Genomic DNA, 25,698 nt, shown 5'->3' with positions numbered 1-25,698 from the left:
GAATCTTCAGGCATCTTCCAGTTTGTCCATTAATAATCAAGATAAAAATATTTTAAAATTGTGATGCGAGTTTCCACTTTCTCTCTCGTCACACAAGATACAAAAAAGAATATTGGCAATTTATAAGCAGAATTCTTACCGCATTTCAACATGCAACATTGGTCTCACTTCTGTACGATTAAATAGACTATTTACACACAATACATATATATCTTTCCCTCTGTATGCACATGCATTGGTCCTAGCCTAGGCATCAAAGGCCACCTGTGAGTTCTCTGGGTCAAATCTTGTTCAAGCAATTCCAGACTGAATGTGTGTTTTCCTTTGGATAGCTTAGGATCTCATCTCAGTTCTTCCGAATATCAGCATAGACCACAGATTCTGACTTGTTAATCTTGTCGCTGTGCTGTCCTCCGGAGTGATCTAACTGCGCATAAATGACTGGGCCCTGGGAACAGAATAAAAAAAGCACAATCAGTGTATTTCAGAACAGGCCATATTGCCCCTCCCTTCCGCAGCGGCTGCAGCAAGACCAAAGCCAAAGCGAGACCACAGAGCTTTCATGACTGCTGACAGCACTTGGAAGCAGGTGGAAATGAACCCTCCCCTACAATGAGCTCTAGTCTGCCACCTTTCTCCTGTCAGGAGCATGCCAAACGGCATCATATCCTCTCTTTCATACCGTTAGGGCTGCTTGCTTCTCACAAAAAGCAAAAGCTAGAATCCTTTGTGGTGAAAAGCAGCAATTCTTACGTGCTATGGAGCAAACATACATGGCTTAGCCGGAGGCATGCCAGATTTAATATTTTTCAAGAGGAACTGTACTACAGATTTACCAGTAGACAGCAGTGTGCTTCCCATACTGCCACTCGAGTCCTGTAAATCCCAGCACAGCTGTCCCACTCGGACAATGAGGGAGAGCGCAAACCTGGAGCCACCTTACGACACCAGTCACTGCCCAAGCCAGTGACGGGATCAAGACTCACACAGCAACGAGCCAGAAAGACTGCACCGGCACGATAACAGAATCCTCACCCGGCTTTTGAGCCAACCCAGGTAGCGAGCACCCCCACAGACACGCTGGGCAAGCACAGCGCCACGCACCTTCGTTGTGTTTGCTGGGGTGCAGCGGAGGGCATTGCAGCACCATCTCTCAGCAGAGCAACAAGCCAGCACTTTCCTAAGACTCCGGCTCCTCCAACACACAGCCCACAGGCAAGCGAAGTGCAGCTATTCGAGGTGGGCTGAGGACAGGAGCGCGGCCTACGAAGAGCAGGTCCCCAGCAGGACAGGTGGGACCCTGATGGAAAGGTCTGAGCTGCAGCTCCCGTTCTGCCCGCCCCGGCTGACATAAGCAGGGAGCAGAAGGCTGCAACCACCTACCAGGTGACCTCAGCAGAGAGACCACACACCCCTCGTGCCCGAGGGAAAGGCACTGTCCTCTGTGGGGCTGGAGGAAATTACAAGGAGAGATCTTTCAGCCTGGTTGCAGCTTTTGTAGTGGTTTTTGCTTCAAAGCCACTTCATCAATGTAATTCTGTCATGTCCCAGGAAGAAGTAGCCTTCACAGGCATTTCTCCCAAACTCCCTTCTCCCCAGTACTTTTGGTACCCTGCCAAATTAGAAAACATCTCCACGGAGCTGACCCAGGAATCCTTCCATCCACCTTCCAAAGCAAGTAGGAGCCAGAGATGAAAAGAGACCTTCTGTACAGAAAATCAAGCCCTCGAAGGACCACAGAGGTACACTTCTGCACAGTGGTTTTCCCCCCAGCACAACAGCAGAGCACACACCTAAGTACCTTGTTCTCTTTCAGACATAGTTTAAACCCAAAGTTCCTTCCTTCCCGGTACAGCATTTCCCCAAGTGATTAAGAGCAGAGGAAGGAGATGGACAGAAGGATGAAAACTTGTGAGGAGATATAAAACACTGAATATAAGTAACAGACTGAGGTAATGCTCAAAAAAAGGACACTGATGTTTTAGAAAATTCCAGATTCAAAGTCTCATTGCAGCCACTTTTTTTTTTTAATTCTTCTGCTGGTGACACTCATGTTGTTCTGGTCTCCAACATTCTTACAGGATTACATTACTAATTCCAATTTGAGTGGAGTGCCTATACAAACTTCAAGGCAAAGTGACCCTAAGGCTTAGTTGTAAGCAATTTTGGAAGTCTCATCTGCCTGAGGACATAAGTCCACAGTAGGATAAATTAAGTTCAAAAGCACTGCTTATCAGTTTAAAAAAATAAATCTACAACTGCATAAAGTACTCACTTTGGCATTTCAAGTTTTGTTCAAGTAATTCTGATGGGCCAATCTTCACACAGGGTCAGTTATCTTATCACTATTCTAATTTTAATCCAGGTTAAATACAGTTATTCTGCTGCAACCAGCATGTTAGGAGGTGGTGCGGGGAAACTGACTGGTGTGATCACCTGATCCCAACCAAGTTATCAGCGTCTGGATGTGGTTATTTACTATCACCTAAATAATTCGTAGATTTAGCTAACACAGAGAAAAGGAGGATCAAGGATTTATTATAATTCTCCATCTATTTGATCTACTGCCAACTGATTTTCTAGTTGATTATAATCAGCACCAGAGCCATCTTTCCAGCATTTGATACCTCCAGTGACCTGAATCTTTATAAAGACTCTCTTCCGCAAGAAAATGCTTCAAAAAAGGTCTAAACAATTCAGAACTTTCATCTAATCCCAAATAAGCTCACTCTGACTTTCAGAACCAGGAGACCGACCAGCACAGCCATATAAAACCCAGCATTTCCCTAAGCCTTGCTATTTTTCCATTCAGAATCACAGGGAAAAGAGCAGCAGGTGTACCAACACCTTGCTAAAGGTTTGTCAGCAGGGTACAAGTTAGAAGTTACAACAAAGAAAAAGGAATTGCAAAGTCAGACCACCATGGTCCAACAGTGGTGTGCAGTATTTCCAGATTTTTTCAGATTCTGGAAGATGTTGCAACTACCATTTCCGCTTCAGGAAATTTATCTGACATTTAAGTCAAGATTCCCAGCAGCACGAACTGCTCCTTCTCAGGGTCCCGTTCAAAGCCTGGAAGAGGGCTTGAACACAGCCTGTTCCGGTATGTCTTAAACGAGAAAGAGCAAAGTCAGAGATCTGCACTTAAGTAGCCTTAGCGCTCCCCGCTTCTACGCTGCCAGACATACACGCTTAGGATGGCTCCACCGTACTGCTCTGTACATCAGAAACGCGCTTCTGTGGAAGTTACACTTCAAGATCAGCACTCCTTCAGCCTGCCCAGACATGAACGCTCAGCTGCTTGCGAAGCACAAGGACAAACAACAGTCACCTTGGAGTTAGCACATCCTGGCACAAGACACATCTGCCTTCCAGCTTGCTTGCTGCAACCCACATGACCAGCTAAACACAGACATCCGTCTAGAAACATATATAGTTCTTGCCTTCACTGGCAGTGCTATTCTCACTCTTCCAAACAAGTCACAGTAGAACAGAAGTCACTACGGAATGATGGCATGGAGAAGAAACACCACATACAATTTGACAGGACAGAACATACAGGCCGAGAAGGAAGAGACAGTGAAAACAAGTGGAGTTGATCCAACCAGCTGAACATTCAGAATCAGATAAGCGTTATTTTCAGCACACTGGAGCACTCCAGAAAGCAAGGTCCACACTTGATGAACTTGCACCCAAAGCACAGAAGTGCAGGCTCAAGTGCAACTTTCAGCTGAGAAGTGATGTGCACAAATGCTTCATCACCTATTCTTAAACTGATATGTAAATAACAAAATGAATAAACCTAATTTAACACATGCAATTTAAATGCCACTCTTTGAGAGTGAACATCTCTATTACTGTTTTTAACTCGCAGAGGCAGGGGTTGTGTATTTGTATTCACAATTCTTTTCCACCAGTGAAGCACAAAGCATTCAGTCACTTCCTACACATCCTACCGAGTGAAAGGCACAGGGAAGCCCGCCGGCCTCTACTGTCTCACTGCAGCACTGACTGTGTGAACGCTGGTCTAAAACTGCCAGGCAATCCAAGACAAAAGCGTGCCTGAACCAGCAAGCAGCCTGCAACAGCTTCTGGGAATTGCTAGGAACCTGGATATCAGCATTTCACCTACACCACAGCTCAAAAGCTTGAATACTGCAACCAATTCTTTGATCACCAAGAGGTAAAATCAGGTTTTACTTATGTGATGCTAGATTTCAAATATGGTGATATCACCTTTTTTTTTTTTTAACGATGGCTAGAAGTTAAAAATACAATCAATTAAAATTGTTTCCTCACTGATTTAAACCATCTGTTCAAAATATGACCTACCCTGATTTTATCGTGGATTTTTTTTAAAGAAAAGTAAATGTTTACTTGCTGTTGTCTAAAGATGAGGGAGAAGGGAGAGGAACCACTTGCTGCTACAAATATTTGCCAAGAAAAGAAAATCCAGACAAAGCTCTCCTTGCCTCACAAAAGACATTCAAAAACTAAAAAAATAAACTAAAGCCATTTCCCGTATTTTTCCTTTGGGGTCAGGAGTTTTCACACTTCAGGTTTTTCTTTAGGAACTTACCTGCAGGAAGACCCCAGAAGATTCTTTCAAGGTATATGCAGACTAGAGTATCTACAGGAGGGCAAAAGCACACTGATTCCAAGTTCTCTTTTCAATGTTTAAATTTACTTTGACATGTTCCTTCCAGTACAATGAGACCCAGAACAGTGAGGGCACAGAAGAGTGAGGACACAGCAAGTGTTCACAGCAAAACACTACAGAGAACATGAAAGTATTTTTCCTTTCAAGACATACGTGCAGAACAGCAAAACTCTTCCTGCATGTAGCTCCTGGGGCACTTGCATGTACTGCTTCGTACCGTGACAGTAATTAGATAAAACATCTTGGAGGTTGACTCCAACAGCTACTGCAACATACATCCCACATAAACTTTTTCCCCCTCCTTACACACACATACCCTTTTTTTCCTTTTTGGTTTTTTGGGGTTGGTTTGTTTTGGGGGGTGGGGAGGCAGGAGGAATCACCTTTCTCATTCACAGATTCTAGAAGCCCCTCGCATGAACTAGAAAATTATCTAGGCCTTATAGGCAGCCTGCTGCTACTACACCCAAACCAGTCAAAACCTGAACTATTTTTAAACCTTTTAACTTGAGCATATTGCCTTTATGTTCAAAGAGTAGCTGTTCCCCTGAAATCAGCAGGTAGCTTTGTAGGCCTATGTGCTGAAACTCTGGAAATACCGCACCTGCCTCCAACAAGATGCATTTGAAAACCAGACCGAAAGCCCAACAGAGTAGGGACTTCGACTTTATCCACCTCACTGTTATCACTACTGGAAAAAAATACAGTGCTAACACATTAACACACATCTCCACTATTTTGTCAGGAGAAATTAAGAAACCTGGTAACAGCTCTGATTTAGAAACCCGTCAGTTCACACACTACGCTGCAGACACCTGCTAAAAGGTGACTAATTAAGAAATTAAACTCACTCAGGATCCATACCTCCACAGGAAAATCGAGGTAAGAAACAGCTTACAAATAAGGAAATCCTGAATGCTGTTAACAGGTAATCATATATTGCATAGAATCCTTGTTTGACTCATGCTCTCTCCCCTCTGACTAATTTCCCGTGGGATGTTAAGCCACCTTCTTCCTTCAAAGCCAGCAGAACTTTGCCAACAGCAGCAAGAACAAGACTCAGCTTGGCAGTTTCTAGCCCACAAAGGCTGGGTGGCTCAGCAGAGGAGAGGTCTCAGCAGCAAGAGTCACCTTCAAACTGACCATCACTGGTCAGTGTTTGCATTGTGCTGGCCCGTTTCCTCAGAAAGGAAGTACATACCACAGAGCTTGCACCTTCAGAGTGATGAGAGTAGGTAAAATTCCTCCCCCACTACAATCCTAGAACAGATTAGGCAGCTTTATGGGGCGATTACACACCTAGTAGATAACGTCTCTATACCAAAGAGCTACCCACTGCCCACTGCTCATCCGTGCCAGGCCCTCATCCTTGCCCTTCACTACCACTTGTCTGTGTTAACGCACAAGGTCAGAACCATCTCTTTTTTATACATTAGTATAAAAAGGGCATAAAACTCCATCTCAACTAATACCAAGATGCTATTCTTCCAATTGCATTAAGCCTTCTACAGAAGAGTTCACCAGGCCCAGCTTACTGCCCAGCCCTTGTTTGGAGCACACACTTTTACGCCCCCAGCCCTCACCACCTCAACAGACAGCACCTAATTCCTGCGTCCCACTCTGCCTTTCTCTTTTCCATATCATCTCCCCCACACTCTGGGAGGATCCTGCTTTGGGAAGCAGAAGGAAGCAGTTTACCTGGTGTGATCTGGCGGGCACGCTGTTTACCAGACCCTCTGTGTCGGAGGGCAACTTCTGCGGAGCCTGCTTAACCGGTGACATCAAGCGCTCAGAGGTACTGCAGCTGACGAGGTGGCAGAGCAGAGTTTGCACGACAATGTTCAAGAGGCACACACCAAAAAAAAAAAAAAGAAAGAAAGAAAAAAGGAACAAAAACAAAAGGAGCGATGGCAACATGAATGTGGCAGATTACGCCAAAGTAAAAACGAACATAATGGATTCTGAAATAAACATATATAATACTCCATCTCTCCCCAGACATTTCTGTACCTTCCTCCCAGAGTCTCACTGGTGAGCAACACAAAGGAACAGCCATTAACATAGAACAGCAGCTCCTCCAAAACCCACGTTCCCTTAACATTCCCATTCAACCCAATCTGTCTAAAACTATACCTGTTTTCTTCATTGAGGCTTCAGACTCAGTTACCAGTGGTAAACAGCAATTACCTTCTAACTATAAGATAAATACTCCCAGTCACTGAGGCAAGAGTTATACTAGTGTTACTGCTAGAGTGAACACTTGTGAGAGCCACCAGCTCTCCACACCAGAAAGGAACTTCCTACCAAATTCAGCATCAGTTCCCTTGCTTTTGGTTAGGCTACAATCCCAAAATAATTCTGCCCACTCACAACAGCCACTAGTCTCTGGAGCAAATACTTTCAGAGGCACAGGGGATATGCAAGCTATGTCCCCTGATACAGCTGCTTTAATATCTAAACAGGCAAATCTTGTGTTTCAAACAAGAAAACTGCCTTGTGGTGACAACCAACATCCCTAAAATAAGAACATCAGTTTTTAGTCTCTGTTTCTTTCCATCTGCTTAAAGCAGAACTGAAAAGAAAACAAGCTTGTGACAGATGGAGAAATTAGCACCACAGAGCGAAGTACATCAGCAAATGCCCTTAATGTCAGTAGCTTCTGGGCAATGCAGTAATGGGTCTCTAATTGCTGAGTCTACCTCCCTTTTCCCTAAGCACCCAGGAAAGAAAACTGGCCACCTCCTTGACAGCAGACACAGGAGTTCCCTTGGCTAGCACAACCCTCTGATCACAGGGCATCCTTTTCCCCCAGTCTTTGTAGACAGACACTATACAAAGCACGCACAGAAACAAACGAGAACAGTGACAATGCCTCAGAGGGCAATCATTTTTTATCCTTTAGTAAGCCTAACCATAGGAGACTTAGCTCCTCATACATGCAGCCGTCAGAAATAATAAATCTGCCCCCAGCCATCACATCAAGTGGCTTCTACTGTCTCAAACAGAGACAAAGCAGCCCTTGTCACAAAAATGATGTAGTTGAGAACTGTTGGTTTTATTCACAAAATTCCTCAGATCCCTCTAAAAGTTGTAATTCAGGTTTAAACAACTAATGCGCTTAGATCACTGCAAGTTTTTAAAGACCTGAGCTGTCTGAGCCAGAGACACACTTACAGGGAATTTACTGTTACGTTGACACAGACAGGGCTCTGAATTTCCTGTGCTTTAGCCAATGCACTGACGAGTTCCCTGTTGAAAGAGATGGAGGGACACCACCTGGGATAAGCAGCAATCTCACCCCAGTTAGACATGAGACAATGAAACCCAAGCACCCAGTGAAATGCATCACCCCTTTGCCAACAGAGTCCAGCACAGATTACAGTGAATTTATGTTAGTAGAGAGCTAGCTGGTTAGTCAGCAAAGGAAGGGAAAACGTGTACACACACACACAGGTATTAACAGCAACCACCAACTTGATTAGTTACCATGGTGTCTAGTGGGACTGGAAGAGAAGACCCAGCCCTGTTACATCCCCAATCTGGCGTCTATATCAGGATCTCTGTAAGGAGAGGAAGGAAAGCAGGATCCGATCCCAGCACACCAAGGCAGAAAGAAAAAAAAAAAAAACAAAAACAGAAAAAACACCTTAGTCAGAGCATGAACGGAGATCGTGGCCATGCAAGGATTCCAGGTGCCACGCAGTGCCCCAGCCCACCTCGGTTCAAGGCAGAATGGTTATCTAAGAGTAAGTACATCTCACTACCATCACCACCACCACACGCTGGGTTAGCATCATATAGAAGAAAGTCTGTAAGTTTGGAGAGGGTCACAGCACATTTAGTTTCTCTTTACATGTCATGCAGAGCTGGCATGGTCAGTGAAAGCACTATTTACACTTCCAAGATTATTTTTCTGCAAGAGTAGTTAAATCCACTACAAGAAATCACAGTGCATGAACTACTGCTCCAGGCTCAGCACCAGCACGTGTCCTTCAGCGGGAAGACACTGGAGAGCAGGTTACTGAGAAGCAAGGCAAGCAGACCACCTCACACACGCTGCTGGTGCGTGACACTGCAGGATTCTTTTCAGTTCTGAGGGGAAGGACACATGCAGAAAGGGAAAACCAGGCTTTCCACACAATTTTGAGCACACGCAGCTGCCTTTGCCATATTCAGCCTTACCATTGGGCAACAGCCAGCTCACTTTCTCTAAGCTCTCCAACCGGACAGGGCAAAGTTTAATTTAGAAATCCCCACAAGTTTATATTTGGAGCTATTTTCTTTTATCCCGCAGGCAACCCCAAGAACCTGCAGGAAGCAGGAATATTTGTTTGGGAAAGAACAGAAGAAAGTTATAGGTTTGGGGCTTGTTTCTAAGGCTACATATATAATTTCCATTCCTTCTTATAGAAGGAAAATTACCAGCTAACTATAGAGGAGAAAAAAAAGGAAGCGCTTCCCCCACCAGCACCAAGCTCCGTCACCACAGGACTCAAGTCTGACTTTGCTAGTTCTTGTTGCTTTTTTGGATGCCCACACGAAGATCTGTGCTTCACTTTACAGTTCTCTTCCCAAGTCTACAAACCTTTCGGGGATGGTAGCAGTTAACAAAAAACAGACACCGAATGAGAATGGATGCAGAGTGGCTACTCCTTCCTCACTCTTAAGTCTGGTGATGAATAGGGTTTTGGCAAATATACTACAGGCTCAGGAGCCAGACACTGGTAACTGAAAAATCCAGTCTTAATCTCAACACAAAGTATTCCTTAAAAGTGCATGTCTGGCACTTTTCCCTTGGGGTGGGGAGTGGTAGGAGGAAGCAGGGCTGGAGGGAAGGGAAGGGGAACACACCAGAGCTAGAGGATCTTGGCCTAAATGTTTGTGGCTGGGGCTCAAATCCAACATTTAGTGATTTTCAGGTACAACTCACGGTCAGTAGGTCTTTTCAAGCACAGTACAAAGATAATCATTATAGGCAGACGACCTGTGTCCCACATGGCCACAACCTATCTCTAGCCATGGCTGCCAAGACTTGGCTGGAACAACTCCTACCCCCCTCTAAGCCCTCCCTCTGATCCTGCTGCTGTTCCTCACATCATCCACAAGTGAGGAGGGAGATCTCTTACCCAGAGTATCGTTTTTTAGAGTTGTTCTTTCTGATGACAAGACACACGACAATAGAGATGAGCGGTGAGAGACCTGTAACCGTACCGATGACTATCCCTGCCACCATGGCAATGGGGAACGCAGGCAGGCTGTCTGGGGAGAGAAGGGAGAAAACATTCAACTCTTCTGCATTCCCTGATCAACAGAAGTGCAAACCACAAACGCTCTTGACCTTGGATTTGTTTAGAGCAGAAGGCACTAATGTAATACCCAGGAATTAGCATGCAGCCTACGTGATGGTGATAGCAGGCAGCCAGCGGGTAAACATATGAATAGAGCACACACCAACAGCGTTCTTAATACCACCGTCCTTCAGAAGAGAGTTTATATCGAACCAATCATTTTTACATGTCAGAAAACACGAGTGACAATGAGGACAACCCTGTCTCATTTGGTATGTGAGAGGGAGGGGGAGTTACATTCATCTGGCAATTCCCAGCCAGGTCAACAGGAGAAGGCAGGCACACTTGAAAGCAGATTCGAATACAGCACACTGCTAACCAACTAAGAGTGCTGAAGGCTGCGTATTGTCTGGGTAGCATGCAGCAGACAGCCTAGCTACTACCCATGGTCACTATTAGGAGTTGTCTGGGTAGCGTATTGTCTGGGTAGCATGCAGCAGACAGCCTAGCTACTACACATGGTCACTATCATGTTTATACATGATTCTAGTGCCTCCAAATACATCTCTATACATTTTTATAGAGTCATTCTTTCCCTTTTTAGGTTAGGATCATTGTATGATATTAGAAATACGCTTATAGGAACAAGTATTGCTTTACTCACATTTTCCCCAATACAGTTTTAGGGGAGGGGAGGCCAAGAATGAGCAGCCAGAAATAAAAGCCAATTAGAGAATGAGTACAAAAGACTTACAAGAATACACAGACTACCATTATAGCTTTTCCCAGTAAGAAACAAAGTCCCTCTCCTCCCAGCCCCATCATGTTGAGCGTAAGGAACATCTTAGACCAGAGAGTTTCTTACAAGACTTCATGCTACACTAGCTACTTGCACCAAATACAAGTGAATCAGTGTAAGATCCAACAGGTAAAACATCTTAGATACAAAATCTTTCTCAGATACCTGCATCTGATCATCACAGAATCGTTGAGGTTGGAAGGGACATCTTGACATTGCCTAGTCCAACCGCCCTGCTCAAGCAGGGCCAGCTAGAACAGCTTGGTCAATACTCCGTCCAGTTGCGTTTTGACTATCTCTAGAGATAGGAGACTCCATAACTCCTTTAGGCAACCTATTGCTTTGTCCAACCACAGTAAAAACGTGTTTTCTTATGTTCAGACAGAATTTCCTGTGCTTCAATTTACACCCATTGCCTCTTGTCCTGTCACTAGGTACCACTGAAGTGCCTGGCTCCATCTTCTTTAGATCCTACCAATGTACATAAATACCCCATGAGAGGAGCCTTCCTTCTCTTCTGCAGACTAGACAACATCCCCTCTCCTCTTCTCTTCTGCAGACTAGACAACGTCCACTCTCTCAGCTTCTCCTCATATGCAAGGTGGTCCAGTCCATTAATTATCTTAGTCACCTTTTGCTGGACTCATTCCAGCAAGGACCACAGACCATGCTTCTCCAAAGCATTCCCAGCAAAACTGCAGTCTGTAAACCAAGCTCATTTTGACACAGTCAGCCTAGAAGGGTGCTGCACACCACAGTACTCTGCAGCAGAGGCATCATACTAAGAAAACAGGGCTTACATTTAGAACTGTTCATTTTGAGTTCAGTGACTTCCAGGAGAAGGGCTACCTGATCTCTAGCTGTTTCACTGATCACCCCATCATTTGGCTGAGTATCACATCAGCAGCTCTCCTAGCTCTCTCCAGTGTCAGATGTCAATTCGTAACAAAATGGTAATTCAGAGTCTTAGTAAGAAATTAAAGATGAAGACACAAGTGCCACAATTTAGAGGAGGACATCCCTTCTTTTCAGAACCCTTTGACAGCCTAGAGATCCATCTGCTATTAAGGAAGAGTCCTACAAATGGTAATACTTTTCAGGTACAGAAGACTAAGATTGTATTATTTGAGCCCCGTGCAAAGATAAACACATTTATTTTCAGGGATGCATGAGGTAGGAGTTCCCTAGTTTCTGTGCTTTTCCACCTTTCCAAGTGCAGGAATAACTGTCTACAAAAGCATCAAAAAAAGACATGCATTTTGGTTAGCAGACCACAAGAAAAAAAAACAAAAACACACACACACTTTTTCAGAGCAAGAAAGTAAGTGGCAACCCAAAACTACAGTGCATAGTGCCTGCTGAAAAAGTGGCATTAAAGATTTGGTACCAACTTACCTGATAGCTTTGTCATATCTTTGACTCAGGTTGGGTTTTTTGGCTGGTTGAATTTCAGTAAAGGACAGCCATTATGTTCTGTTGACGGAGGCTTTTAAGACCATATTAAAAAAATGCAACTGTTTGCACGTGACACCAGAGTCTGGGTTTACTTCCCCTCAGAACATGGTCCAACAGACCACAGAGAAGTTCGCACAATTTTACGACCACACAGTTCACCTGAAGAATGTCTCCCCCCAGTTTTTCCTTATATTTTTTTCAGCATTCCACAGTTACATTAATTCCTCCTAAGTACTTCCAGAGCAGCCAACGGCTTCACTGTAACAGAGCTGTAACAGCTACCTAACCAAACACTAGCTCTGAAAGCTACCATTTAATAGCTTAACACGAGCCAAAAATCCTGCCTTCCAAGGAACACCTTTCACTAAATACCATTGTAATTCAAAGCAACATTCATTTTCTATGAAAGTGTGTTAGTATCAGTTTTATGAAATAGGCAAGAAACTGAAGTTTTCCAGTGCTGCTGAGTATAAATATTTTCATACAACAATTCCAATTTTTTCCCCCATGAGGGTTCTGACCAAAGATGGACTACTTCCAGATAACACTGTGTTCAAGACACCTTGTGTTAAGTAGCTTCCTATTATAAGTAGAGACAGCCTAATGTAAGGACTTGGAATTCCCTACAGATTTCTGTCATTTAGGCTTTGTTCAAAGTTCAATCCTTTCCACATTTGGATGCATTAGTGAAAGAACGCTTCTCATACTTGCCAGTAGGATTCTTCCAATGCAGTTGATGGAGCTGTTTGTGCAAACACTATGTAGATACTGCAGGGAAAATCAGCTGAGGTAGCTTGACAACTTTAAAACACTTGAGCCAATTCAGAACTTACTAAATGTTTAATCCAAAATCTAAAGCTAACCAAGCATCTATGAGATCATTTAAATGTCTAAAGTATATATGCGGCTTTGAAGAGTTTACAACACAAGACATATGATTCAGAACAATATGTGAACAAAACAGTATACATAGCTTAAAATATCTGTATTTTTTATATATATGTAAGAGTCAACATGTACTTCATTTAAGTTGAAAAAAAATTCCCATCTTATTTCAGGATGAGTTACATCCTACAAGAGCATCACTTGCAGGTAGTCAGAATGCAACAGCATTACAGCTGTAACTTGAAAACCTGTTTTCAAGGTGGTCTTAAGAAAACGAAGATAATTGTTGCAGCATTTTTCTGATGATGAGAAGCACTGGGTTCTCTTCAGAAACACTGAGATTCTCTTGTCCAGATGCTCCACCTATGGGGAAGCCGGCATGCAAGTCTGTTGAAAAATATCAGCTGAATTAGTGTGCTGAAGTCAGACTTCATTTGCTTAACCTGGGTTAAAATCTGAAGAGGCTTCACCAAGACAGCCTGACTTTGCCAAGCCAGCAGTTGCTTTACTGCTTCTTCATAGAGACTATCAATACATTGCAAAAAAAAAAAAAACCTGATGCTAAACACGCTTCAGACTTCCAAGAAACAGCAAGTTCTAAGCAATGGCAGGACCTCCGGAGGTCCCATCCAACTCAAACTGCTCTGTGAAGAGAAGGGATAAAACATGGACTTTGCCTACGTCAGTACACAGAACAAACTCATGAGCCTGGGTAGCCACCTGTCACAGCAGCAATGTCATTCTACTTGGAGCATACGAACAGGTATCTTCCCTCACACATTAAAATCTAACGGAATGGCTGTACCAACACTACCATTTATGAATTCGACATTTATTCTGGTCTTTATTAATTATAAAGTTGGAAATCTGATCACTGTAAGAGCCATTTCATTGAAGGAACAGTCACACTTTGGCTGACCTCCAGCTTAGCAAGAACAATCAAATGTTTTGGATGGCCAAGGGAAATAAAGAGCCAAATTGACATACAGAACATAAAAGCTCTTGAACTGTGATCGTTGTTACCAAATGCTAATTAGAAGCCTTAAATGACTGCAAGTAGCCAGTCCTCGCAGTTTATAAGGGTCATCATGGATACTGTAAGAACACCCAGCTAAAAGAGACTAAATGCACACCCAACACAAACACCTTTGCATGGAGAACAGTATAATTTCACTGTCTGTCTATATGTGCTCAGGCCAGATTATTAGTTTTGTTTTCCAGTATCTATACTGGATGTGTTTCAAAAACAAGAGTCTGCCACTTTCTCTCCTTGCTCCCCAGATTTCAAAAGTCATCCTAAGCCGTGACGTAGCATAATACAGAAAATAAAATTCACAGGACTTTGAAATGAGAAGATGGGTTTTCATCAAGGCTTCCATCAGATTTTGCTGATACTTGTTAAAAGGACAGGAATTAGTGGGTACAGAGGAAAAGGGTATGACATTCAGGCTTTTAAACAGCTGACAGAATACCAGTTTGATCATTAGAACCTGGAAGAAGAGAAATAAAAAGACAGTTGTTCCCTCCAGGCTACTCCCCCACCCCCAAGAAAAGTGATATAGACACAGAAATGAGGGGAAAAAAAATCATATAGGGTGAATACCTTTCTCCACAACTCTAACTCTGATTTCTCCTGGTTTGACAACAATGTCAGGCGGGTTCTTGACATCGCAAATGTAAGTGCCGTTGTCCCGGAACTGCATGTTTGATATACTGATAGAAGCATCTTTCTTGTTAAGATCTCCAGCCCAAGTGATCCTGTCTTTAAATGGTATGTCCTTTCCAAGGTATGGCTTTCCATTAAAGTAATAGAAAAACTGTAGTCAAGGAAAAGAGGATATAAGAACAATCCAATTAGAGATTACAGAGCTACCATGCTTCTCTCACAGCATTCTCCCTGAATCCACTGTATTACACTCAGCTGGTATTTGAGATTTTTTTTTCCCCCTCCTGCCTCACCACTTCAGTCTGGCTTGTTGCCTCACATAACTATGCTATGGTGTATACCTCAATCATACTACCACAACAGACTGCAAGTTTTGGGTTTCTGTTGGTTTTGCTTTGCTTTGTTTCGTGGCTGGATTGCTTGGCACCTTTTTCCTGTTTTGGGGGACATGGGGTTTTGCAGACAAGGAGGTGGGGGAAAGAGAAAAAGGCTAGTAACCTGGGAATAATTAAAGGATAGAACAGTTCTGGATCAGAGCCATCTGTCTTTCATGCACAGGAAGCCTTCTGTATCCTAGTAGGAAAAGGATACAGAGCTTCCCTCCCCGTGTTTTGCTGTGTGTTACGTGCAACTACAGCAACACCCTCCTTGTCTCCAGCTCCCCCAAAAAATCCCATGAGCAATTTAAAGCATACGTAGCTGTTTTCCAGAAACCTCGACAGTGACCAAGTATAAACTCTTTCGCAGTTTTTAGGTGACTAAGTCGCACACTGGCCCTGCACTCCCTATGTATGACCAAAAATCCCTGAAGAATTAACTTGTTTAGTACAGTCTGAGCAGAAACTGCGTATTTCTTCACGATACCTGAGCAAAATTGGGATTTACACTAGTGGAAGTAGACTTCTGCAGGACAGCTCTGCTTTAAAACATATGGGATGTCTAAGCACTGGTCATAACCCTAAGAAAGGGATCAAGGTTGTATTGCAGGAACACATTCATTCTTAATTTCACATTCCAAAAGAGAGCAAGATACGCTTAACCAAGTATCGATCAAAACTCTCTTCAGGTCAGTCTCAGAGCATGGTTAAAGAAATTTAAGACAATATTCCAGCTTCCTCTTTCTACAGCTTTCTTTACAGAGCAATTTCTCTGCCACAGAACAGACCGGCTACAAGCCAGTTGTCTTTCCATTCATGTCACCTCCCATCTCTTTTTCTGTTCCTACCCTTGACCGGAGGCTTGCCATTCCAACACCTTCTCCATCAGACCCACAACTCTGAATGTCAACCTGATCATTTGGCAGCACAAACCTCATCCAGGTCAGGAATGCGCACATGACCATGTGTTGTGCTACGATCTTTGGACGTAAGGAAGAAGTTCTTCACCGAAAGGGTTATCACACACTGGAACAGGGTGCCCAGGGAGGTGTCACCATCCAGGGTGGTCACCGAAAGGGTTATCACACACTGGATGTGTTTAAGAGACGGGTGGATGAGGTGCTGAGAGATATGGTTTAGTGCTGGACAGATACGGTTGGACTGGATGATCTCTAAGGGCTTTTCCAACCTAGTGATTCTATGATTCTATTATCTGACACCCATTTGTTGTCTACAGGCTAGCACAAATCCAACAAACTATCTCATCTGGTAGGAAGTCTGCTAGCACAGAGTCATCTGCCAACATTTCAGAGGAAATCTGCACCAGCCTGTAGCATTTCCAGCTGGATTATAACCTTTGGCACAGAGGCAGTGCGCTACCACACCCCAGTGCCTGGGGGGGGACATCCGACTGGAAGTCTAGAAGGCAAGAGGCAGATCCCTCAGCTTGCCAGGTGTCCTCACCCGGGGGGAGAGGAAGTCACAAAGTAAAACATGTCCTGAAACATGAGGTAAGTGACTCAAGTCACTCCATGCCTATGATTAAGTGGTTTAACAGGAGACTTCTTTTGAAACTAAAGCTGATGGGTTTAGACTGGCTTAAGGCGATTGTGAAACTCCGCTGTCACTGGATGTTTCATTCACGTAGAGATGTCTCCATAACCGGGCATGGGAAGGGGGAAGGGGACAAGCAGGGGATTGCCAGTGCTGATTCTAAAGAGGCACAGGACCATCTTTTTCAGGAGAAGCATGGACTTAGCTCAGACTGATCATGAGCTTGATCTTTCAAACTAACGCCCATCAAGCTATGTAATTGACGTGACTTGGGATCATAAAAAAATCTTCCCTCTATACCTCCCCGTGGCCCCTCAGAAGAAAACAGGGAATTAACATTCAGATCATGCTGGGTCACTTCTGCTCAAAGATAATTTGCTTTTCTCTCAGTTGTGCTGATAACTACATGCAGGTAGAATGCCTAAATTGACTTCATTTCAAAAAAAAAAATAACACCACCCATGTATGTGCTGAAGTTGTATTTCTACACTAAGGAGATTGGACAGTGAAGCCAAAAGAAGGGCAAAAGAGAATATATGGTAGATAGTACGATGGGGAGCAGAAAACATACACCCAGATGGCCATCTTTTCACCCATCCTGCTCAACACTGGCAGAAAACGTGCCCTACTTTCTTAAGCTTTTGCCCAGCTACTGCTTTGGCTTTCCAAAGAGAAGAGCTCCCTTTTCAAAACAAAATATTTATTCACTGAGAGTTCAGAAGCAGGTTCTTCAGAGCTCTCTACATTAAGCCAGATGCTCGTACACTGTTTTGGATCATCTCTGTTGTGAGCATTGAAGGGCTACTAGAGCTGAAATGATCACGTCTGCAGCAGGGTGAAGGAAACAAACACTACCAGGCTGAGCACCCTGGGGTCCGCACATCTTCCCTGCTTCCTCTAAATTCTCACTCAGGGCAAGGAATAAGAGGGAAGCAAAAATGTCAGAGAGCTGAGACTCAGATGTGCACAGCTTATGTGACAGCGGAAGATGAAAGCTAACAACCTACCAAAGCCTCTTCAAATGCTCATGCCCAAAGGATCTGAGCACACTTGGGCTCAACATACAGGGAATGAGGCAATTACCATTAGCCTAAGTTGCTTGCTAGTCTGATTTTTAGTTGTCAAATACCCAAATACAAGGATGCAAGTGACTTGAGCAATTCAATTCTGTTCTGAAATGAGGGAGAGTGGTCTTATTTTAAACACTTTCAAATAGAGGCTACACAGTACACAAGAATAAAATAAGCAACTTGTACAACACACAACGTAACACTGTAATAGTGGCAATCCAAATTCTGTGGACTATCATTCACTGCACAGACACAAAGCTCGTTTCAAGTGCAAGAGGATACAGAACTTAGGAGAAGATTCCTAGATGCTCATCTATTTCATACATACTTCTACCACACCAACACCCCCTTCCTCTGACGAGGAAAGCACTAGTGTATTTTACAGTCACTGCACATTCCAGCCTTTGCAGAGATCTAGATTATGGCCATACTTTTAAACAACTCTAAAAAAAAAAAAAAAACACACCACTAAAAATCACAGTGATGGAGACAAAACACATGCAAGGAGGCTCCAATCCATATGTTCCTGCTCCACAGAACCAAGTAGAAGACCTCTGCACGCTTCTCACCGCCTCCCCTCCCAGGCTGGTTCCCCTACCGCCGTTCCTTACTGAGATGCGAGTTGCGGCTCCCTCTGGTTGAAAACTCCAAGAAACAGATGCTGCGCTGCTGATCACTTCCACCGACGTAAACGTGCATGGAAGCTTTGCGTCTGTCCCATTCTCCACAAATATCTCCTCCGGTGTGGTGACCTCTACTGCCGATACTCTGACTGTATGGGAAAGGTAAAGAGAAGAAAGAAGGAGAACAAGCGGCATCAGTGCTGCTTCGCGCGTCAGGAAGTTGCGGTGCTAACTGCGCATATCACATTGCTTGGAAGGGGAAAAAGAAGAGATATCAACAACTCCTGCACCAAGTGCGTGCACAGATATGCATTATACCTGCAACACACACAAGTATAGAGCAGGCCAGTTCACTGCTCTTTCCTTGTATTATCTGTTACAGGATGTTTTCCATCCACAGATGTTTCCTCTGTAACAGTTTGAGGAAATCAATTCTATGGTGCAAAGGATGAGTTTAAAACTCTTTCCTGCTAGCTGCCAGCAGACATTGTAATAAATAAACCCCATCGGAGGAACAAACATCTTGGACCCAGCTATTACTCAGTTTCCTCTCCAGCTCACATCTTGTTTCCTATCTCCAGTTTTTCTCAGCTGTAGGTAGAACAAAAGCTCACCTCCAGAACGCTGAGTAAAGCTCTCTGGCTCCCACCTGAGCCATCGGCTTCTGCTCACTGGTGTGCTTCAAGGCCTTCGTGTGCAAGACCTCAGAAATAATCACTCAGCTATAGTTCAGAAGCATGAGATTAGCTTAATTTTTTTTCTGCCATAAGTCTTACTCATGGACAAAACGGCAAGCAGACCACAACCACCCCCCCAATTTAATCAATGCTAATATAGTGGTTGTACTGGTAGTTTCCCTAGACAGTAAGTGAAATTCAGTGTGATTCAGAAACCCTGTTGAACATCACCTTTTAAACTGCAAAGACACTACCCCTAGTCAGATTTAAGCAAAGATACACCTGTACATTCATCCTAGTTTATGTTGAGAAACAATGCGTCATCTTGTGACATCACAGAATAATGTCTTTTAGCGTTTGTGTCATGTCCACGTGAAAGCAAAAATCTTGTAAAATCATTGTGGGTGGGTGGGTGTGCACGTAACACGTGCCCCTGGTAACTTAAATATAAATTTTGATTTTTATTAAAACATGTTTTTCAGCATGGAGATGGTATGAGTAAGCTGCTTCTGATCACATGATCCTATGTTTTGGGCTACAATGTCTTAAATTCAGGGGTTTTCCTCCCTTACTAGAAGCGTGTACTGCTTTTTCAGTATCATAACTGATTTATTTCACAATTTAGTGGGCAAATTGAAGAGAAAGATTACAGTTGAAGGCAGTTAATTAAAAAAGAAAACAAGAAAAACCCACTTAGGTTAGTCCTCTAAATCATGGTTACGCTTTTAATCAGTGAGAGCTATCAGCTCAGCAGCCCTCAGAAGTTAGCAAGATTTTTCAAGTGATGTGACCATCCTAAGGTGCAGATTTGCTGTAAACCAGGTTATTTTATTGAAGATTAAAACTAAGCAAAGCCCATGCTCCATAGAGAATTATAGAAACCATCTTTCACATGTGTGACCTTAAACCTTGTTCCCCAAGAAAACAAAGCTCACATAAGCTGTGCCACTTCCTGTTTTCTTCCCTTGCCCCAGGACTACGGAGTCTATTGGGCAACTCCAGCTGACCAGCTGTAGCACAGGGCCACAAACACAGCAGGTAGCAGCAGCTGGCCCTGCAATACCGACCGCCTGTGGGCTCCGGAGCCACAGTTCAGTCAGTGAGATGGCCAAACAATGAAAGAGATGGAAACATCCTGGCCAGCTGGGTACACTGACAATCATTCATGCTCTCTCACCCAACCAGCATGGCAAGCCAGGGGAAGGCAGAGCACATGCCCCAGGGACACGGAATAAACATGCAAGCACTGCAGGGATGGGAGAATTAAGCATACCAGTTTAATTACAATCACCAAAACCAGAGGAAACCACCATTCATTCACTCTGCCATTCATGTACACACCATTGACTTCTCAAACTCACTACCTCCTCAGTCCCATCAGGTTATTCCTGATCTCTCAGACTACCCTGTCATCGCTGCTCTCATTTCAAATGAGTGAAAGAGAAACAGCACCCTAAGGGAGGGGGATTTTCATCAAGGGGTTGTTATCAGAGCTTCCTTTCTCTTGTACGTACTCTGACCGTGGGCCAAAAAATATTCTTTTGTAAAACAATTACCAAATATTTATTTGGAACATACAAAAGCTTCTAGCAATTCAATGACATGAACTCAGAGCAATGCTGTGCTTTATGTATTTTTCCCAGCTCATGGAGTAGAAATGAAAGAAAAATAAAAATCTATTGTTTTGAGTCCAAGCCACAGAACAAGCCTCCCTGTCAAGCATAAAACAAGCAAGATGCCCTCAGCATTTGTGTAGGAGGAAAAGAGTCTGCACAGACATTGTCTGCTTGTACGTGGTACTGAGAACTCCTTGCCACACACAGGCAGTGGGTAGCACAGATCTGCTTAGCCTAAAGAATTCACTGTTCTAACTCACTAGCAACCCGTGAGAGAACTGCAGTGAAGAAAAAAAAAAAATCCAACTTCTCCCTATATCTAGGAAGGCAGGAACTATGAAATATTGTACAAATATTTCCAGCAAATTTAATTTTCATAGTTCCTGGTAACCAAACTGCTCCAAGGATGACATTAAGAAGAGGAAGACATCACACAAGCGAGATCACTGCTTTCTGTCATGAATGACTACAGAAGATGTAGCACCCCACATATGCCGGCCTGGCGCAAGCATTACTCATTATACAGCATCGCCACTAACCAACTGTTGACTTAACGCTGTTTTAACTTGGTTGCTGTGAATGAACAAAACCTTCCTAACTCTGAAGGTGTAACTCTCCAGTAGCTTCAGCAGATGTGAAGATGCAGAGCTTCCTCATTTCTTTGTAATAACACCAGCACGTCTGCCAGGTTACGTAAAACTAGTGAAAAAGGCACGTGTTTTCAGATAGTTCAGCTTACAACTCCCAGGCACCGTGCCGTCATCGACTGGCAACGACAGGCTTCTTCCACAGGGGTGGTTACAGAGCACTGTGTCTTCCAGAGCAACGAAGTGTAAGGTCATTCAGGATTGACAGCAGACAAGCATTCATAACCACAGAGTTTGCATCCAGTTAGTTAACCAAATTGTGGTTAACTACTTCGCTTTCAGCAAGATTAAGAGCAGTCAAGCTTACGGTTTTCACCAGAGCAACATGAGAGACCCCAGCATTGCGCTGGTAAGTGAATTTAACTGGTATCTTTGAAACGAGGTACACCTTGATCAAAAAACTCTTGAGAAGATGGCCAGCCGCTGTCTACAGCCCACTGATGGGAGTCCTCCCACAGCTGTCCTCTCGGGGACATCTTCGGCCAGGTCAGCTGAGATTTACCAAGCCACATGTGCTGCTGACCATCTGCTCAGGAGACACTGCCTGGCCATCTTACAGGTCAAAGTCCGGACACTTCCCCTGGCTGGCTACCAAGCATCCCAGCACTCATCCCTGTTCTGCACTCATCGCTGTTTCAGTATCAAGAGACACTTGTCCCCAACCATGTTACAGCATCAATTTCATCACTTTTCAAGTCCACATTGTAGTACCTTCTCCTAAACACTGTCTCTCACACTTGGGAGGATCTGCTCAAAAACTGTGAACTTGCTTCCTCCAAGCTCTCCTAAGTGCCTCCAAAGCATTTAGTAACAGTATCCGTATAAATCCAACAGTGGCTAAGCTGCCAGTGCTTGGAGATCAATGTCTACTAAAGCTGAAGAGGTTTTCCGACCTTTACTTGTATCCCTTGATTACTTACACTTATTTCATACCTCGTTTGAAAAATACTGTCTTTTGGGCAAGAATTGTTTTTATTCTGTATTTTTGTATACAGAAATAGAGCCCCCACTCTACCAGGCAAAAGTTGAAAATTTGGTTTGGTAGCACATCACAAGGAAATCCTTCCTTGCACTGAAGGTTTACATTAATTAACACACAGCTAATTAAAATTTCTTTGTAGACCATAGTCTTCACTGAGATCTTGGATCCAGTGAAATTGTGTTGTTAATTGAGGCTACAAACACACCAAAATAAACTTGATTCCCCTGGATCTAACTCAGCTTGATCACTAGAGTCCTAACAAACCAAGAATGCAAAGAACTAACACTGTAATCATGGGCATCTTCTTTCCACAAGCACAAGCACAGCCTAAGCAGAAACTTTTATCAGATCACTAAATACTGGATGCTTACAGCTGCTAGAGTTTCCATCCCACACTGGGAAAAATGTTACACTCCCTTCCTCTTGAAATGGCTAGTCATCAGTTTATTAATTAATACAAGCAACCAGCTTTGTTTATCTTAAAGATGACTGCTAATACAGTCATTCATATAATTCATAAATGTATAAATGTACCATCCATCTCTTACGGATGAAAGATCAGAAAATAATCAAAAAGTCTGATGAAAGAAAGGTGAAGAAGCCTGAACAGGCTGTTACAGGTAACAAGTTGATGACAGAGTTGCAGATCAGGAAAATGGAAAGAAATGCATTAATACAACAGAGTCTGAGCAGTTCACATTTAAAGGTCTCAATACGTCAACAGAAAGGTCAGCGATCGATACGCTCACTATAGATTCCCCAGCAGTCCAGGAGTTTCATAGGAAGGAGGATGTGGGATTTTCTAATGACTAGGGGTTGTAAGTCACAATAACAATATACACTTGTGAAACAGTGCTTTCATTAAGAAATACTCTTAATGGCAAGTGTGTTGTGAAACATCAAAAAGTTCAGTGTTGACATCACTCTCAACTACAGTTGCATGACATTTAGTTCTTTCTTCCACAAAGCAGTTACCCCGTACAATCAGCACGAAACAACAGCGGCAAGACCCCTACAAAGCATTTCAGAAAACCAGCACAAAGTCACAGCCCCCTACTGCAGTTACAGGCACTTATGCCCCACACATCACCATTTCTTCGCTGTAGATAAAACACCTGGTGGAGAAATCCCAACTTTTATGGTCTTGATAGACAGGAGTAGACATACCCAAATCATTCCTCTGAAGCTCCACAAGATCTCTTAAAGCATGCAGATGCTGGATCGCATTTCCACACAGAAATCCATCATGGTGTTATCTGGTCTGGAGTCACACTAGGTGCATAGCTATAAAAATGCATATATATATATATATATATCTATCTACATATATGTTCTTGCATATCATTGTGGTTGGCTGACCTTGGATGAAAATATTCATGGGTGGAGATAAGGACAGGGAGACTTTCCCAGGTAAAACAGACTTAGAGAACATTATTTTAATTGGCAATAAAATAAACTAGAGTCGGATGGTGAGGAAACAAAGACAAAAACTGAAATACCTTTCCCCTACCCTTTTCTTTCCCACCAAGTTCAACTTCATTCTTTCATTCCTAAGTCCTCTACCTCCTCCCCACTGCCAGGCAGCCAGGGGTAGATGGAGGGTTGTGGTTGGTCCATAACAGCTCCTCACACTTTCCCTTGCTCCCGTGTGGGTCCTTCCCATGAGCTGCAGTCCTTCAGGAGAACCTGCTCTAGCTTGGAGTCATCCATGGGCCGACAGTGTAGGTATCTGTTCCAGCATGGTCCTCTCCACGTGCTGCAGGGGGACATCACCGCGTCCTGTCCCAAAAATTCCAGGGGCCCCAGGGAAATCCTCTTCCTGGTGCCTGGAGCACCTTCCCCCCTCCTCCTTCTCTCACCTTGGGGTTTGCAGTACTGTTCCTCGCACTGGTGCTCCCCTCACACCTCACTGCCTGTATGGTGCTTCGTCCTTTCTGGAACATGCTGCCGAGGTGCCACCAGCTCGGCTGAGGGGCTCAGCTGTTCCCTGGGGTAGGTCCACTGAAGATGGTTGGAACTGGCTGTGTCGAGCACAAGGCAGCTCCAGTCCCTCTTCACTGGGGCCTGCCCCTGCAGCACCACCACCACCAAAACCTTGATGTCTCCACCCCATACATTCTTATGTGACACAAAGCAACATCAGCTTAGACAAAGTCACACCAACCAATCTTGACATCTCAGTTTCAAAGCAACCAAAACTGAATGCCACTGTCCTCCAAAGGAGGACAGAAGAGTTTAGTTTCACTCTCAAATGCCAATCACCAGAACAGCTTTTTGCTGCTGCTGCAACAGCTCTCCAGGTTGCCCATTTCATCAAGTAATTCAGGCTGCTGAGGGAAAGAAAGCTTCCCATCTTCAGTAACACAGCCGGTCCTATAGCACCCTTCCCGCTCCACCACACAGAAAGAAAAGCCGCTGACACCCAGACCGTGAACACCTACCACCTCCTGCTGCCTTGCTGCTGGGAACACTCATCCCCGAGTAGAGACAAGCCCAGAAGAGCATCTGCTAACACAGCATCCACTTTCTCTGGGCCTCTCTGCACACTCAGCTAAGCTCTGTCTAAGCCAGCAATGAGGGAAAAAAATAGCATCTTGTCACCCCAAGGGAAAGGAAAACAGTTTCACTGAGAAGCCTCAAGCAGGCTGTGGCAAAGCTGTCAGTAACATCCATGTACCTCAGCCCTGCATACCTCCACGCGACTACTTTGACAGAACTTAAAGACAAGTCTTCAGAGCCCCTGAGCTTTGGTACAACCTTCTGCTCCCATGCTATAGTGTCAGTTCTTCAAGGGGTCTCCTCCACATGACGCAGAGCTGCTCATTGTTCTACCAAGGGGCAGCAGAAGAACCTGTGCTGGGATTTACTTCCCAAGCCCATGCTTTTAAGCAGAAACAAGGAGCAAGCATGAGAAACAGCAAAGAATGTCTGAGCTCCCATGCCAGCCAGGCCATGGATTTTTTGTTCATTCCTGAGGAAATCATTTCACCGGTGTATCACACTCTCAACCTGGAAAGCACACAACTGAGATGCTTATAAAGGTGCCCAGCTTTAAGAACAAGTAAGCGTTATAGTCAGAGCGCTTCATGGTCCAATTACAGAATCAGTCCTATGCCAGGTTTCAGCAGATGCTTATTTGATCTCAAGGCCAGTAACATTTAGCCCTGTTCTAATGACTTTTCCTTGGGGATCACAAAGCAATACTTCCCTGCCTATGTTGGAGGCTGGGACACCAATCAGCAGCTCAGGTACATTCCATTCCAGAAATGGTATTTTTCCATTCAACAGCCCTTAAGTGATTTTCCTTCCATGACCAAGTAAGTTTACAAGTGTTCAAATTCAAGTAAATAGTTCTTGTTGACAAAGTCGAACCAAAACAGTGAAAAAGCCAAAGGGGCA

General features: G+C 43.9%; 1 protein-coding gene across 1 annotated transcript; it reads right to left on the bottom strand.

The window, feature by feature from the left end:
• Positions 1–18,572, bottom strand: MPZL1 (myelin protein zero-like 1). The gene is made up of 5 exons (XM_010154313.1): positions 18,366–18,572; positions 14,691–14,904; positions 9,787–9,919; positions 6,359–6,464; positions 1–448 (listed from the first exon to the last, which is right to left on the bottom strand). The coding sequence occupies exons 1-5, from the start codon at positions 18,570–18,572 to the stop codon at positions 347–349; spliced, it is 762 nt and encodes a 253-aa protein (XP_010152615.1). The 3' UTR covers positions 1–346.
• Positions 18,573–25,698: the final 7,126 nt, after the last annotated feature.

This window comes from Eurypyga helias, unplaced genomic scaffold (genome assembly GCF_000690775.1).
Source record: "Eurypyga helias isolate BGI_N326 unplaced genomic scaffold, ASM69077v1 scaffold5916, whole genome shotgun sequence".
Lineage (NCBI taxonomy): Eukaryota > Metazoa > Chordata > Aves > Eurypygiformes > Eurypygidae > Eurypyga > Eurypyga helias.
Note: the sequence above shows the minus strand (reverse complement) of the source record. Positions and strands in the feature narration are given on the sequence as shown.